Genomic DNA, 14,793 nt, shown 5'->3' on the forward strand with positions numbered 1-14,793 from the left:
TTCATTAAATTTTACATTACAATCGTGATTAAAATAATTTATGAAAAATGAACAACACTTAAAATAATAAAGTTTATGAGTACTTGAGTGTTGTGGACTATTTTACGATAGTATATGGTAATAAATTATAGGTAAGTATCTATAATCTTTAACAGTAGACTCAAAATTATTAAAAAAATTTTAACAACCTAATAATATGATAATGATATTGGCAGTTCTTAACCTTTTGTAGACCATGGACCCCTGATCAAAGATTTTTAGAAATCACAGATCCCTTTACCAATTTTTTTTCTAATACTTTTCTTTTACAATACGTCACGTATTAGCAGCCATGGACTCCCGGCATGAATATAACGGACCCCCAGGGGGCCGCAGACCACAGGTTAAGAACCACTGGTCTATATATTATCTACATGTTATAATAACATATACATAATAATCTACAAATTAAAATATTATAATATACGAGCTTTTACAATTTTATTGTTTAGAAGTAATAAACTACAAAAATATTATTGGTATTTTTAAAATGAACAAAATTACTATGATCGTAATATCCAAAATTAAAAAAAAAAAAAAACATCATTAAGCCAGTGTATTTTAAAAACATACATAATACATAACTATTTTATACCCTAATAGTATTTCTATACTTCACCTAGACATATAGGTAAATATATGTTTTTACAAAAACAAACCATACACAGTAAATAATAACATATTATGATATCTGTATTGTTTAAATTTTTTTTTTTTAATCACTCATTGGTATTTACCTATTTTAAATAATTTATTAAATCTTAATAAAATAAATATATTAGTTGCATATACATATAAAATTACCTATATGATGTTATTATATAGATAAGTAGTTGAATATATTCTTATATTGTCATATTGTAATAACTAATAAGTTACCATTTGTTTAAATTTATAAAAAGTATAATGTACGTATAGCTACAATATATGATATCCACATATTGAATAATGTTTGACTTTTAAAATAACTGTAGAACTATAAATAAGATCATTTAAAACTGTTATTAAAAATATAGACCTTAAACAATTAGTTATTAAATGAATATAAGGAAACTTAACGAATATTCGTTGATAAAACGTATATTATTTTAACAAACATGCTAATCCTGTATCTAAAAATAATATTGTAATTAGCATTAATATTTAAAATGTTTATTTACTAGGTAATTGGTGTATTGAATAGTGATATTATGAGTACCTATTATCAATATCAGTCATTAGATTACCTTTTGTTCAACTATTAAAAAAAAGTACTAAAAAGATACGATTTCTGGGACCATGGATTATAGATTTAAGATGCTCATCCCAATCCACATTTTTTTTTAATGTGCATAATATTTAAAATAAATTTCAAAAATCAAATTGATGTATATATATATATTATGTATAATTAAATGTTTGTATAACAAAACATTATTGATAAATGGTTTTTGCTCTGTATCAAGAGGTGTATTTAAGTGTATAGGTATGTATAATCTAGGCCAAAATATAAAAAACACATGTAATTTACACAAAAACGAAAAAATAATAAAATAATTATAGTCATGTTAATTAGTGCCATGACAGAAAACGAAATGGCAAATTATTAAATTTACGCTACACTTTCAATTTCAATCGTTAATTTAAAACCTGATAAATTTACCAAATTCATATCAGTTGTATCATGCAAAACATCATGATAGAAAAAGCTAATTTCATCGTTAAATTATCAGTATAAAAAAGCAAGTAAGTAAACTAAATATTATAATCTTATTTTATAAAATGTATTTGTTTTAGATATAAAAAACTTAGATAAATAATATGACTTGAAAAAATCTTTGATTTGTAGATATTATATTATTAGGTAATTGAAGTATTCCACAAGTTACGTATTTAAAATGTAAAATATATATACGTAGGTACTAATAAGTTTAGAAAAGAGCTAATTATTTTAAAATGGTGTAATTACAATTTTGATAAAGTGAAAAATAGCACAAATCACAATTTATGTAACCAAGTAGCTAAAAGATTGAGCAGATTACATTATATCCATTCATCTTAAGTTATTTAAACTACAACCTTAAAATGTGGCATAAATTACCAAAATGAATTTTTAATGTGGTACAAATTAATTTTTTTCTTTTGTTAATTTTGGCAAACTACATAATATGATTATTAAATGAAAAGTTACAGTACATTGATATTTATTAACAATATAGTACTAATTAATTAAAATAAAAGTCTATAATATATATTATTTTTATTATGACAATTTATTAACTGAATTGTTATTGGTTTTAAAATATTCATATAATATTAATAATTAATTACATACATATTTTTCTTATCTTATTAATTATTATACTTTTAAGCGATATAAAACAATATATAAGTATACGAGTATAGGAATAACCATGAACCTATACCATAATAATCAAACATTTTTTGTAAGAAATGGGGAGAAGGATTTGAATTTGTAAATTGAGAGGGGCCCATTAAAATATTTTAGTATTTTGAGACTCAGCGAATCTTTAATTTTCAAGCTTGCTTCTGTTTCAAATATTTATGTATATGATAATATCGTAGTATATTGTTGATATTTTTAAATATTGTTCAAATTTATTCTTGAAACGATTAGAATATGTCTGAATACTATTTTATATCGAAAGACAATCTCAACTCCACCATTTTGCATAATAATAATAAATAATAATAGGTAGATTAAAATGTTAAACAGATCTAAAAATAGATTTCTTAAAATCAATTTTTATTAATTTATTTTTATGTGATACAAAGAATTATATTTTAAGTATTTTGATACTATAATATTTGTAATAATAATTTAGGTGGATTGCTAAACGTAAATATGTGTACCTACCTACGTTACGGTAAATTTTCAATTCATCAGTGTTCACATTTTTCTTTATATATTATGGCTTTAATAATTTTTACTGAGAATCTTATAACGAGAGAAGCTTTTTGAACACCCTCCTCTCATAAAGCCAGCCCACCCGTTTACCGACTAATTGCTGACAATCCTAACTTGTTTAATATATAATACTTAAATCTCCGTTTTCCCTCCAGCCAGGGATGAAGGGTTCCAGTATGGCTACCACCAAGCCAATACGAAAGGGCTGGCAACGATCAATGCAGCCAATGGGAGGCGTCGATGGGACGGTCCTTTAGGGTGACAAAGTAACACATAATGCCTGCGCGTTTACGAATTTTGGTGTAGTAAATCGCGAACAATTTGCCTGTCAAGATTCTAGGAAACGCAACGTCATTTATGTTATAGATAGTTTAAATAATCAAGCCAAATAAAATGCCAGAAAACCAGAGGAAATCGTCTCCTGGACACTCCACATCATTTTTAATTGAGGATATATTATTCAGATCAAAGAACAACAGACCAAATTCTGAGGTATTTTATCATTATTAAACATAAAATGTAAATTCAAAACTGAACATATTAATTTAAAATGTTTCCATCTTATCTAAGCATTAACCAACCAACACCATATTATAGAATATTTTTTTTAATTTTAAATAAATATTTTAAATACTTTCCATGTACCTAAATATTTCATAAAGCTTCACAATTGTACGATAATTAAAATCAGTTTGATTAATAATTTGACCATTTTTTTTATAAAATTATAGTAATTTATAGTATATATTTAATTTCAGATTTTTTAGAATACATTGCTAATTATACTAAATTATACAATACGCATGAAATAATTTAAAACATTTAGATGTTTTAATTATATTTCAAAACTACGTCCTGTGAGGTCCTATGATGATTGGGGGGTTGTATTCTATGGAAAAAATAATAATTAAGATTTCAAATAATGTTAATGCTACTTGATTTATTTCGATGATAGTGACCAGAATACTGCAGATAACCACTGTACACTATACGATGATGCAAGGATCAAACATTATACGCTAATTTATTCATCTAAAATGTATTTAATAATTTAGTATAATAAATTTTAATACGTATAAATTTATTTAAAAATGTAAAAATATACAAAATTGATGTTTTAAAATTTTACACTCTGAGGACACAAACAATCAACTCTGCTATAAAAATCTATGGACAAAAATAAAAATAAAAAAATGCTTTTCTTCTAAAATCATCGCTTTGCTTAAGAAAACATAGCTAAAGGTACATAACTAATATAATTAGGTATCAGCAAAATTAAATTGTATTTAATGAAATACTACAGTAGTGTATTATGTGTTTTGTACTACAGTTAATAATTTGAATTGACTATAGTTCATACTTTAGGAAGTACCTATCTCACTAAAAAAAAATTGTAAATTCCTTTGATTTAAAAAATAATAAAAAATGAGTTTTATTCTATGAAATTTCTATAAATATATACATATTATATTGTGTCATGTTTACACTTACATTGATAAATGACTAAGATTTCAAATTATAAATTACTATCTAATAAAACTTTGTTTTCCGTTAGAAACGACGACACCGCTGGAATGCTTCCCACAGTACGCGTCCATACTAATAATACTCAAACATTTACAATAATTATGATAATTAAATAATATTTATTTATTTTTATAATTAAAATGATGTAATTATTATGAGTTATAAATACGCTTTTATATGCATTACACGCTTTTGATAAAAATCGATCTTTCTTTTTTATGTATACATATACATTTAAAGTGAATAAATTCTTTGAGATTATTATTTTCAATTATTAATATTCAATGATAAATGATTACGTTAACTATTGTTATAAGTAATAAATTCAATTAAAATTTTTAATCTAAATATATTGTGTTTATAAAGATTTATTTATACTTAAATATTACTTTTTTCACTTATATATATTCATTGAATCTGTCGCATACTATTTGTGAATCAACGAAATTTAATAATTAATAATAATTTAAAATATATTATAAACCTAATAATAATGTAGCTAAACTGAATTAATGACATTAAATAAACTTATTTTAAATTTTAAATTTATTCATTCTGATCCTATAAATCAGCGGTTCTTAACCTTTTTTTCGTCCCGTACCCCTAAGTTTAATATTTTGCTAGATTGTATCCCTCATTATAATTTTTAAACTTTTTCACATAACTACTTTTAAAATATTTAAATAAAAAAAATAACAAAAAAAAAAATTCTATGTCACATTCTATACTCCTTATCTATTAGATAAGTTGACGGTTAAGTTTTAATTTATGACACAAATTTTCATTTTTAATAACATATCATGAATATTTTGAAATTAATTGTTTTAAATAAACATATTCAACATTTTTCGCCATTAGTCAATTAGTCAATTTTTTTTCATGTACCCCTTGAGGTACGCGTACCCTAAGTTAAGAACCGTTGCTATATAAAAAAAAAAAAAAACCATAAACAGCTATTTTACATGAATATTTTTTGTAAATGTTAGAAGTGGGTCGTAGAGAGAGAAAAAACTAGTACACTGACATCCTCTTAAGAACACTTTTAAAAAATTGAATACTGTTTTTATTTGTATATCAACATGCTTTTTAATTCTTTGATATAGGCACCTATATTGTGTCACTTGTGATATAAACGATTAGAATAAAAATATACGGGTTTAATTTACACTTGCTCGTGTTAAATTCATTATTTCGAAGTTTTTAAATAAGAGATAAAAAAAGTTTCAGGTAACCAGTCATGAAAGAAATCGAAATCATCAACTGCCGCAAAGTCAAGAATGCTTTCCGATGTTGCCATCAACGGTGGCTTCTGCCTATTTATCATATCCAGCACATTATAATATGCATAAAAATGGTATCGCAGAACCGTTTTTTATTTCACCTCAAGGTAATTATTAATAAAAATTAATATAAGCCCTTATTAGAATATATTTTCTGTAAATATTAGTCAATACAATGAAAGTATATTATGAAATCGTAATATTATAAGGGCCGATATAGAAGATAAGGTATAAAACAAAATACGGTCAAGATATTTAGAGATTTTCCGCATTCTGCTCTTCTTTGCGAGCTAGTAATTCACAACAGTACCTATATTAATTTTAAAAATTGATCGGCTACTACATTTTCATAACCATTTCAACTCTTGAGCTGAGTTTGTATTATTATAATATTTACGTAGAGAAATTTTTAATTTAGTATACGTACAAAAAAAAGTTAATATTTATAAGAAAAAAAATAGGTGATCATTAAATTTAAATAATTAAGTAATTTTGTATTGTATTAAAATAAATATATATTTTTTTTAAAACTAGGGAAGCCGTTCTGCTGTGTTGTAGGTATCGAATGCCTTTCTTCATCGTTGAATATAGTTCACTGTAATGGATTATGATACGTTAAATATTCACAATACATACAAATATTGTGTATAGAAAATTATAACTTAAGTAATATTGGAATGTTTCAAGTTTCAATGGTTAATATTTTTTGATTAACACCAAAATAATAAAAACCCTTTGGAAGTAAATCATTACTATATATTTGAATATCCAACGTCATCAACATTTTAACTTCAATTCCTCATAACTCATAAGAAATATTTGTATAGCTTGAGACTAAACTTTTTTTTAATTATAATAAAAACTTGTGAGAAATCTTATATTAAATCATCAAGCCTTATAAGGACCAAAAATTAAAAATTAAATGAATTTTTAGCTTTCTAGATAAATTTTTTAAGAATATGAACTTTAATCACTTATAAAAAAATATTGTGACTTTACAACGGCGTACAGATAGGGGTTTTGGATGTTCAAAACCCATCCTTCCTTTGTTTTTTTTTAATACTAGTATAGACATGTAAAAATTGTTAAATAATAATGATAGGTATAGGCATATACCTATTAATTTAATCCCTTCTCATTAATAATATCTATGGCCGCCAAAGTGTGACTATATGTTTTTATTATATTTGAACTATAGTAATAATAACTTACGAAGAACTTTGTATGAAAATATCAAGCTTTTTCTCGCAAATAATAGTTTATTATAAATATAAATCAAAAATAAACCAAAAAGTCAAAAATATCTAATACCTTTAGATAGCACAAAAATAGTCAAAATATTTTGAAAATTGTATCACATCTAATAAATAATAATACGAATAATTTTTAAAAGTTTATGCAGTTATTCTTTTTTTGAATTACAAAAAAAATAAGTAATTGAATAATTTATCAAAAATTGATATTGTTTAAATATTCTCATTTTTCTGTATTTTTTTACAGTATTTTCTGTTAATTTTGGAAATTAAATGCTGGTAATTTTTTATTTTTGATAAAAGCAATTTATCCTACCCTCTCCCCCTTTTCAAGTACCAACTAGAACCGATTTTCTAATCATCTTTAACGTTGAACATTAAAGTTTTTTACTTCTTCATAAGGTTTTTTTTATCATATTAATGATTATGATCTTGATTTTTGGAAATTGATTTTATACTCGTATGTTGGTATAAATGTATTATATTTCGGAGTAATATTAATAATACTACATGATTGTTACAATGATTATTATAGGGGTACCTTTTGGAAGTATTTGGGGTGCCCGATCAGACTATGGCCACGGACAACTAAGCTCTAGGCTATGTCGCAGACGAAAAGCTCGGACTGTATTTTCCGATCAACAACTCACCGGACTAGAAAAAAGATTTGAAGTACAACGATATTTAAGCACGCCAGAGAGAGTTGAACTGGCTACTGAACTGAGATTGTCTGAAACACAGGTGAGTCATAACTAATAATTTAACTACATATAATTATAATTAGTAGGTATTTTGTGTTATACTCAACAGTATTAAATCATTTATGTTTAGGTCAAAACATGGTTTCAAAATCGAAGGATGAAACATAAAAAACAATTGAGAAAAGTTAACGATGATACAACGGTCAATGGTTCGGAGAAACTTACAGAGAACACTGCGAACAAATCGCTTACCACAGGTCAGTCTCACATAACAGTTATATATAAGTACAATAATTACGTATGTGTATTAAGTTTATAATCTAAGTTATAAATTGAATATACATTAAAAAAATGATAAATTTCAAATTTCAGATTATCCTGTTGACTTTTCATCTAAAGGATCAGTTTGTGGTGTATTAGATACAGGTATTCAGGAGTCCAAAGATTTAGCTCTACAAAATAGGTCTCTTAACAACGATGATGAGAAAAGTCAACGATACGAACTAAGTGAAGTCTCTGAAATGGACGACGATGATGATGTCGATGGTGCCGACGATGAGATAATAGATATTGTTGGTGATCACTCACACATGCTAAATAGCGTACAGCGAAATTACGAACAACAAAGATTTTTCTAATTATAAGCTAAAAACCTCTTATCTATTATTATTATTATTATTATTATTATTAAACTGTGCACAAAACAGTTAGAAGCCAATCGTATCCATATTTCTTATATAATATTTTAAACATATACCTAATTACTAATTAGGTAGATATATAGATTTATTAATTTAGCTATAGTTTTATATTATAAAATATGTAATGTAAAAAAAAAAAAAAAAAATTGTCTGAAAAATAAGAAAACAAATATTATGTTATCTTTGGTGTTATACACTTCCAATAAAATTGTTTGTCTTCCAATTTTTTTATCTGTCGCTATATTTTAAGTAAACTAACATTATATTTGAATAGCTCAAATGTATAATAAATTTATATTAGGGATTAATTTATTATCATAAGGATAAGTATAATTTAAAAAAAAATAACCAGCAATACATAATATAATATGTTTTGAATAACTTATTCTATTGCATTATTAAATACCTAATTTGTACAACTGAATCATAATATCGTTTAATATTTAATGTTTAAATTATTAATAAGTATATACGTAGGTACTCGTACTCTTTAATATAGTTCAATTAAATGAGAAGTGTTAAAATAAATTTCAAAAACTGATTGGTTATTTTAACATTAAACAAAATATTTTATTTATCAATTATTATTTATCTATACTATGTATTCAAAAATAATTTATAAAAATAGGTAATACCTATATTAAAATATAATTTAAACATAGGTACCAACGTCCGTCGTATAAATAATGATTTTTTTTTAAATTAAAATGTAATCTAAATAAATATTTATAAAATTATTAAAAATACTGGTATGTAATCAAGCCCGGATTAATGGGGGTGCCAAGGAAAGGGCACGGTCCCGGAGCACACTGAATTTGAGAGCCAATCTTTATCTCCAATATAAATATACATTTTTAATGTGTTTAAAAAAGTTTAAAAAAAATTATTTTAATGGGTACAGTAGATAATTATTAGTAATTATAAAATAAAAATGTTCTTAATTTTTTATTACGAAAAATTACTAAATGGTCTAAATGATAATAAATATTAAATTTTTATTTTAATAATTGATAGCGTATAAGTAGTAATAATTGATATTAGGTATTCTTGATCTATTCGCAATAGGTGCCCATATATACCTACCTAATAAAAATAATTGTTCGGCCGAAAGACCATTATCAAAATTATCAAGAATAAAAAATAAATATAAAACAAGCTAAACTAAGAAATATTTAACATCATTAATATTATAATCAGAAAATGATAATTTGCAATTGATCGATTTTAATGAAACTATTTAACAATTTGCAAAAGAAAAATCAAAGAAAAAATTTTAGTTATTATTATTTTTAACAAATACAGTATTTATATATATATATATAAATTTATAATATGTGCATAATAAATTATTACATAACTTTTAATTTATTTATTTATATATAAATTGTTTGTGCTGACAAAATTATACAATATTATACAGTTTTTAAAATGCAGGTAGTGATACAATTTTTTTGAAGTTAAAGTTGAAAGGGGGTCTACTAAGTTTATGGTGTTCTGGGGCCCAATCGATCCTTAATCCGGGCTTGTATGTATCTACTGTTTTAAAGACACACACTTACACTTACATATCTAAATAATCTAAACTTAAAAACCCTTATTTCCACCGTGTCTTTTCATCATTGATTATCAGCGAGAGGGAGGACTTTTCTCATTTTAACGAATTTCGAGGTAATTTTCCGATATGTTTATGTATTATAGACACCGCGACATCCTATTTGTTTAAATGCGATACTATAGAGCACTTATACAGTTATACAAGATACATATATTATTGGCATTTAATTTAAAATCGATAAATTATTGCAATCACAAAATCGCGTATTAGACTTAAGTGTTCTTTTTTTCAAAAAGAAAAAAAAAATGTATTCTCTATATTAAACCGCTATAACAATACACGCTATAAAACATACGTTCTACATATTTTTATGATCGACAATTTTTTTTTTCGCGCTTTAACATGTGTTCATTTATACTCTGATAGTTTTATATTATTATATATTACACAGTGTGTGTGTGTGTGTGTGTGTGTGTGTGTGTGTGTGTGTGTGTGTGCGCGTGCGCGCAATGTGCATTTATGTGTGTGTGTGTATATACATATAGTAAAGAGTGAAATTATTGAGTTATCCCGCCACGAGGGGTTGTTTTTCCGCCCGTTCGTATATTTACCGTCGTCGTCATAATATTATACAGTATACAGCATACATATTGTGCACATACATAAATGAATCGACGGGCGTGGACGACACTAATTTGATTACCTGTACGTGATATTAAATAAAGCATCAATGGCCACGCGCCCGCCTAATAATAATGAAATGCCTACAATATATATTATATTATAACCTTATCCGATGCGGGGGATGGTAAATATATTATACAAAGGTGCAGCCGACGTTTGACTCCAGTCATTTCAATCATTTAACCCTATTATTTGCAATTACTTCTAAATAAAAACACTTAAAACCCTTCACGGAGAGCAATAATAAAGTGCATGCGTTGATTAAAATGTTAAACGACAGCACGATAATCAATTTATTCCCTAAATTTGTATCAATATTTTTCCCCGCGTACAACAATTGAATAATATGTATATACGTAATGTATATATAATTATGTATATAGAGAGTCCACTGTATATTCACTGCGATATACTTGTAAAATTATAGGTACACTAGATACTTAAAGTCTTAAAGGTAAGAAATACACTATAATATTATCATTAGATATTATGTTGTTATCAATTAGTTAATTTCATCTATATGAATAGCGTTTGCTTATTTCGATATTTTAATTTATAAGTAATTTATAATACGACTACCACCTATATATGAGCAGAGAAATATCACAAAATTAAAAATGCTTGTATCTCAATTAGAAATTTAAATATAAAAAAAAAAACCGACGCTTAAGCACAGCTAATGTTTTCATCTTTAAATTTAATAATACAGCTCAATACACTCAAATATTTAAACAATATAATACTATAATAATTCGTTCCGCTAAACTCAAATTTGATATTTTTTACATCCTTTTAAGGTATGGAGACAACGCCCACGCATTATGTATGGATGCCGGATGGATAGTAGCGTCTTCTTAATTTTATAATTACTTCAATCGAATGATTGTATTCAAAAATTAAAATCATGACTAATTTCATTCACTTACCGACACGCAGACTCCAGTTTTTTTTAGTTACTTCGATAATTATCGATTATCATAGTGAACATCAGTATACGTAGGTAGATAATATCATCAATTATTAGTTTTGGTTTGTTTAACTAGTCGATATTGTTTTGTGCAGGTACCTAAACGTAATTATTGTAATTTAATTGTGTAAATCATATTTTATTAATACATATGTATACAAGTATACAACATTACTGAATGTCTACCATAATTCTACAGAAAATTTTAGTATCTAAATAATTATATCAAACCATTATTCTAACCTCACTAAAATATAATTAAACTACAACTACATTTTTGTCACCTATCTATAGGTATGGTTAATATTTTTTTCTGCGCAAACGTAGGGTTAGCTTTTTGTATCCATAAACTTACGCTATTTATTCACTTCTTTCTTTTTATCTTGTTATAAATCTTAAAACTTTTATAATATTTACCGTTAATAATTGCCACGAATTATTATTTTTTGGATTAACCAAGTCCCGAGAGGCCTCAAAACCGCCACGCCGCTGGGGTGGAGTAACAATAGCAACAGCTAGAACCGCGGTTGTACAGGGATCAGAAACGTAGGTCGTTATTCCTATCGGTAACAGTTTTAAACAAGACGGTTTAAAAAAATGTTTTTGACGGTAACGCATCGGCGGTTGGCGATAAGCATGCTGCCGTTTTGGCAGCTACCCGCGCCGTGTTGCACGTCACACAGTGGTCTGAAAAGTGATTTTAGTTTGTCAAAATTCATATCAACTATTATTTTATAAGATGTTATTGTTAAACAAACCGCAATCTATATTTTCGAGGACAACAAATCCAAAGTTGACATTATTTTTTTTAATTTAACCTCGTATAATCAAACGTATTACTTGTATTATTTTAAGATTTTAAAAACGTAATGTTTTTTTTATTTTATAATTAATTGTTTAATTTTATTTTGAAAATATTTTCACTCCATGATACGTAAATATACCTATGATTAAAAAAAGATGGTTTGTATTTTAATGGATTTAATAAACAATAAAACTGGATTTTTTAATGTACAAATGGTTATTTTATATTTTTATCACATATTAACTACCTATTTAATAATTGTTGAGCTATTATAGTTACATACTAAAAGCTAATAAAAAAAAAAAAAAAAAAAAAACTACCTATCTATGTAGATTTAATATGACCGAATCTGATAATGCGCAAAACATACGTAATATATATAATATCTTTATTGTCATTTTTTTCTAAATAACTTTAAATCCTTACTTCTACATTTTCTTGCGCTTCCTCGGATAATTTACCTTGTATATAAATATTTTGAGAAATTACTATAATATTAGGTATATATTTTACCAATGTCCCGAGCCTCGCGCTATTTGTAAGTCACCTGTAATGTATATTTATGAAATTGTTATTTTCTTAGTCCTAATTTTGCGATTTCATGACATACGAGTATAACATTCACAGATGTGTATTGAATTTTTTTCACCTATAGTCAGATACTTACTTACCCGCTTTAGTAGAACAGTGCGAATCCAATTGGTTTTGCGATGACGTGTGCCATTATTTTGATTGTGTGTATTTGTTATCACGCTTAGGAAAAGAAAAGTTTACTATACAATACGTTACGAGCATCAAAGATCAACAATTTTTTGATTTGTGGTAAACTAACGAAACCCATAAAAAAACTTAATGACTTACGCAACACTATAGAGTTTAGGATAAAATCGAATTTCGTTTTTTCGTGTCTTAGAATTCGAGACCGCCGTAGAGATGTAGATTTGATATTTTAGCTAAATATTTGTAATAGTATTTCTAGACGACCAGACTTAATATAAATTTTTACGAAAAAACAAAGATAATTCATCTTAAGACACTTTTCCCAACAACTATAAGTGCCATGACAGTAGCAGATTAGTCACATCATTTCATATTTAGACAATGTCTAGGTATCTATCTGGCTACCTAGGTATAAATACCTACTGTCGAGCGGGAAATACACACGGCCCAATGATAACAGATTTTTTGAAAACGTAGATAACCTTACCAATTTAATAGGAACTGACAAATCATTTATTTATAAAGCTATACATTTCTATACACAATTTTATTAGGTATACTCTAGTTATTTAAGCAATTCTACGCTACGATACCTAGTTGACCTAAAATAAATACGATGTTTACGGAAAAAATTTCGCAACATCCCGAATCTTCAAAAAAGTTACATATAATATAAATAACTAATGTTTGCAATTTTCACAAAATATTTAAATTATTATTATTTTTGTATTTATATTTTGTTAAATAAATGTATAAATCAAATTTAATATATTTCATTGACATCATTTTTATAATTCAAATATTTCTTCAATTGTAATATATGTACTTAATATTTCAAAATACATGACGACTTAAAACATTAAATAAAATTGCCGATTCATCCAATTTATCTTTACCCAGATTCTCTTTTTGTATTTTATAATTTATCATCGAAATCAAATTCAACAAATCCTACTTAATAGCAAATTTGAAAGAAGTACCTAGGAATTAGAATACCCGTAATGAATTGAGATTGGACTTAGTAAAATAATAGAAATAGTTTTTTATCATATTTAAAAATTAACATGAATATTAGTTAAGTATTTACCATATAAAGGATATTTCTTGTTATTTTTTTGTTAGACTAAACGAATACCTACAATGAAAATATCAAACTTACATCAGGGGGTAGTATGTCGTTGATTATTAACTTCATTAAAATGTTTTCTTCACTAGTTTCGATGATAAGTAACTCAACAACCTCATCTAAATTTTTTCATTTAATAAATTTATTTTAATTCTATACTTGGAATTTAATAGGTATTCTTAAATACGCTATATTTACAAATTCTTGAAATTATTGTACTACTTTTTGTTTGATAGCAATATTAACTTATATTCCCCTCTTATAAAAAAGTTGTGTAACTAATTCAAAATTCCAGCTACTGCAATGCAAGTATAATAATCCTTAAAAATTGTATTACAAAAATGTAAAATAAATGTAATACCAATCCGATCTAGCATTTATTACTAAAATATTCTAATAATAATAACCCCATTTTCCAAACCCATTAACATGGACCAATAATTCTTAGCACACAAAGTTTAATCACTCATTAACTACTCTATTTTAAATTAATGTTTTGATAGGTAAAAATTATCCAGCAAATAATT

The 14,793-nt window shown here is 25.6% G+C and overlaps 1 protein-coding gene across 1 annotated transcript; it reads left to right on the plus strand.

Moving 5' to 3' along the window:
* Positions 1 to 3,267: 3,267 nt before the first annotated feature.
* LOC112597467 (brain-specific homeobox protein homolog) lies at positions 3,268 to 8,426 on the plus strand. Its single transcript, XM_025343528.1, has 5 exons — positions 3,268 to 3,439; positions 5,696 to 5,861; positions 7,543 to 7,748; positions 7,839 to 7,965; positions 8,081 to 8,426. The coding sequence occupies exons 1-5, from the start codon at positions 3,341 to 3,343 to the stop codon at positions 8,344 to 8,346; spliced, it is 864 nt and encodes a 287-aa protein (XP_025199313.1). The 5' UTR covers positions 3,268 to 3,340; the 3' UTR covers positions 8,347 to 8,426.
* Positions 8,427 to 14,793: the final 6,367 nt, after the last annotated feature.

This window comes from Melanaphis sacchari, unplaced genomic scaffold (genome assembly GCF_002803265.2).
Source record: "Melanaphis sacchari strain LSU unplaced genomic scaffold, SCAv2.0 Contig41_pilon_pilon, whole genome shotgun sequence".
Lineage (NCBI taxonomy): Eukaryota > Metazoa > Arthropoda > Insecta > Hemiptera > Aphididae > Melanaphis > Melanaphis sacchari.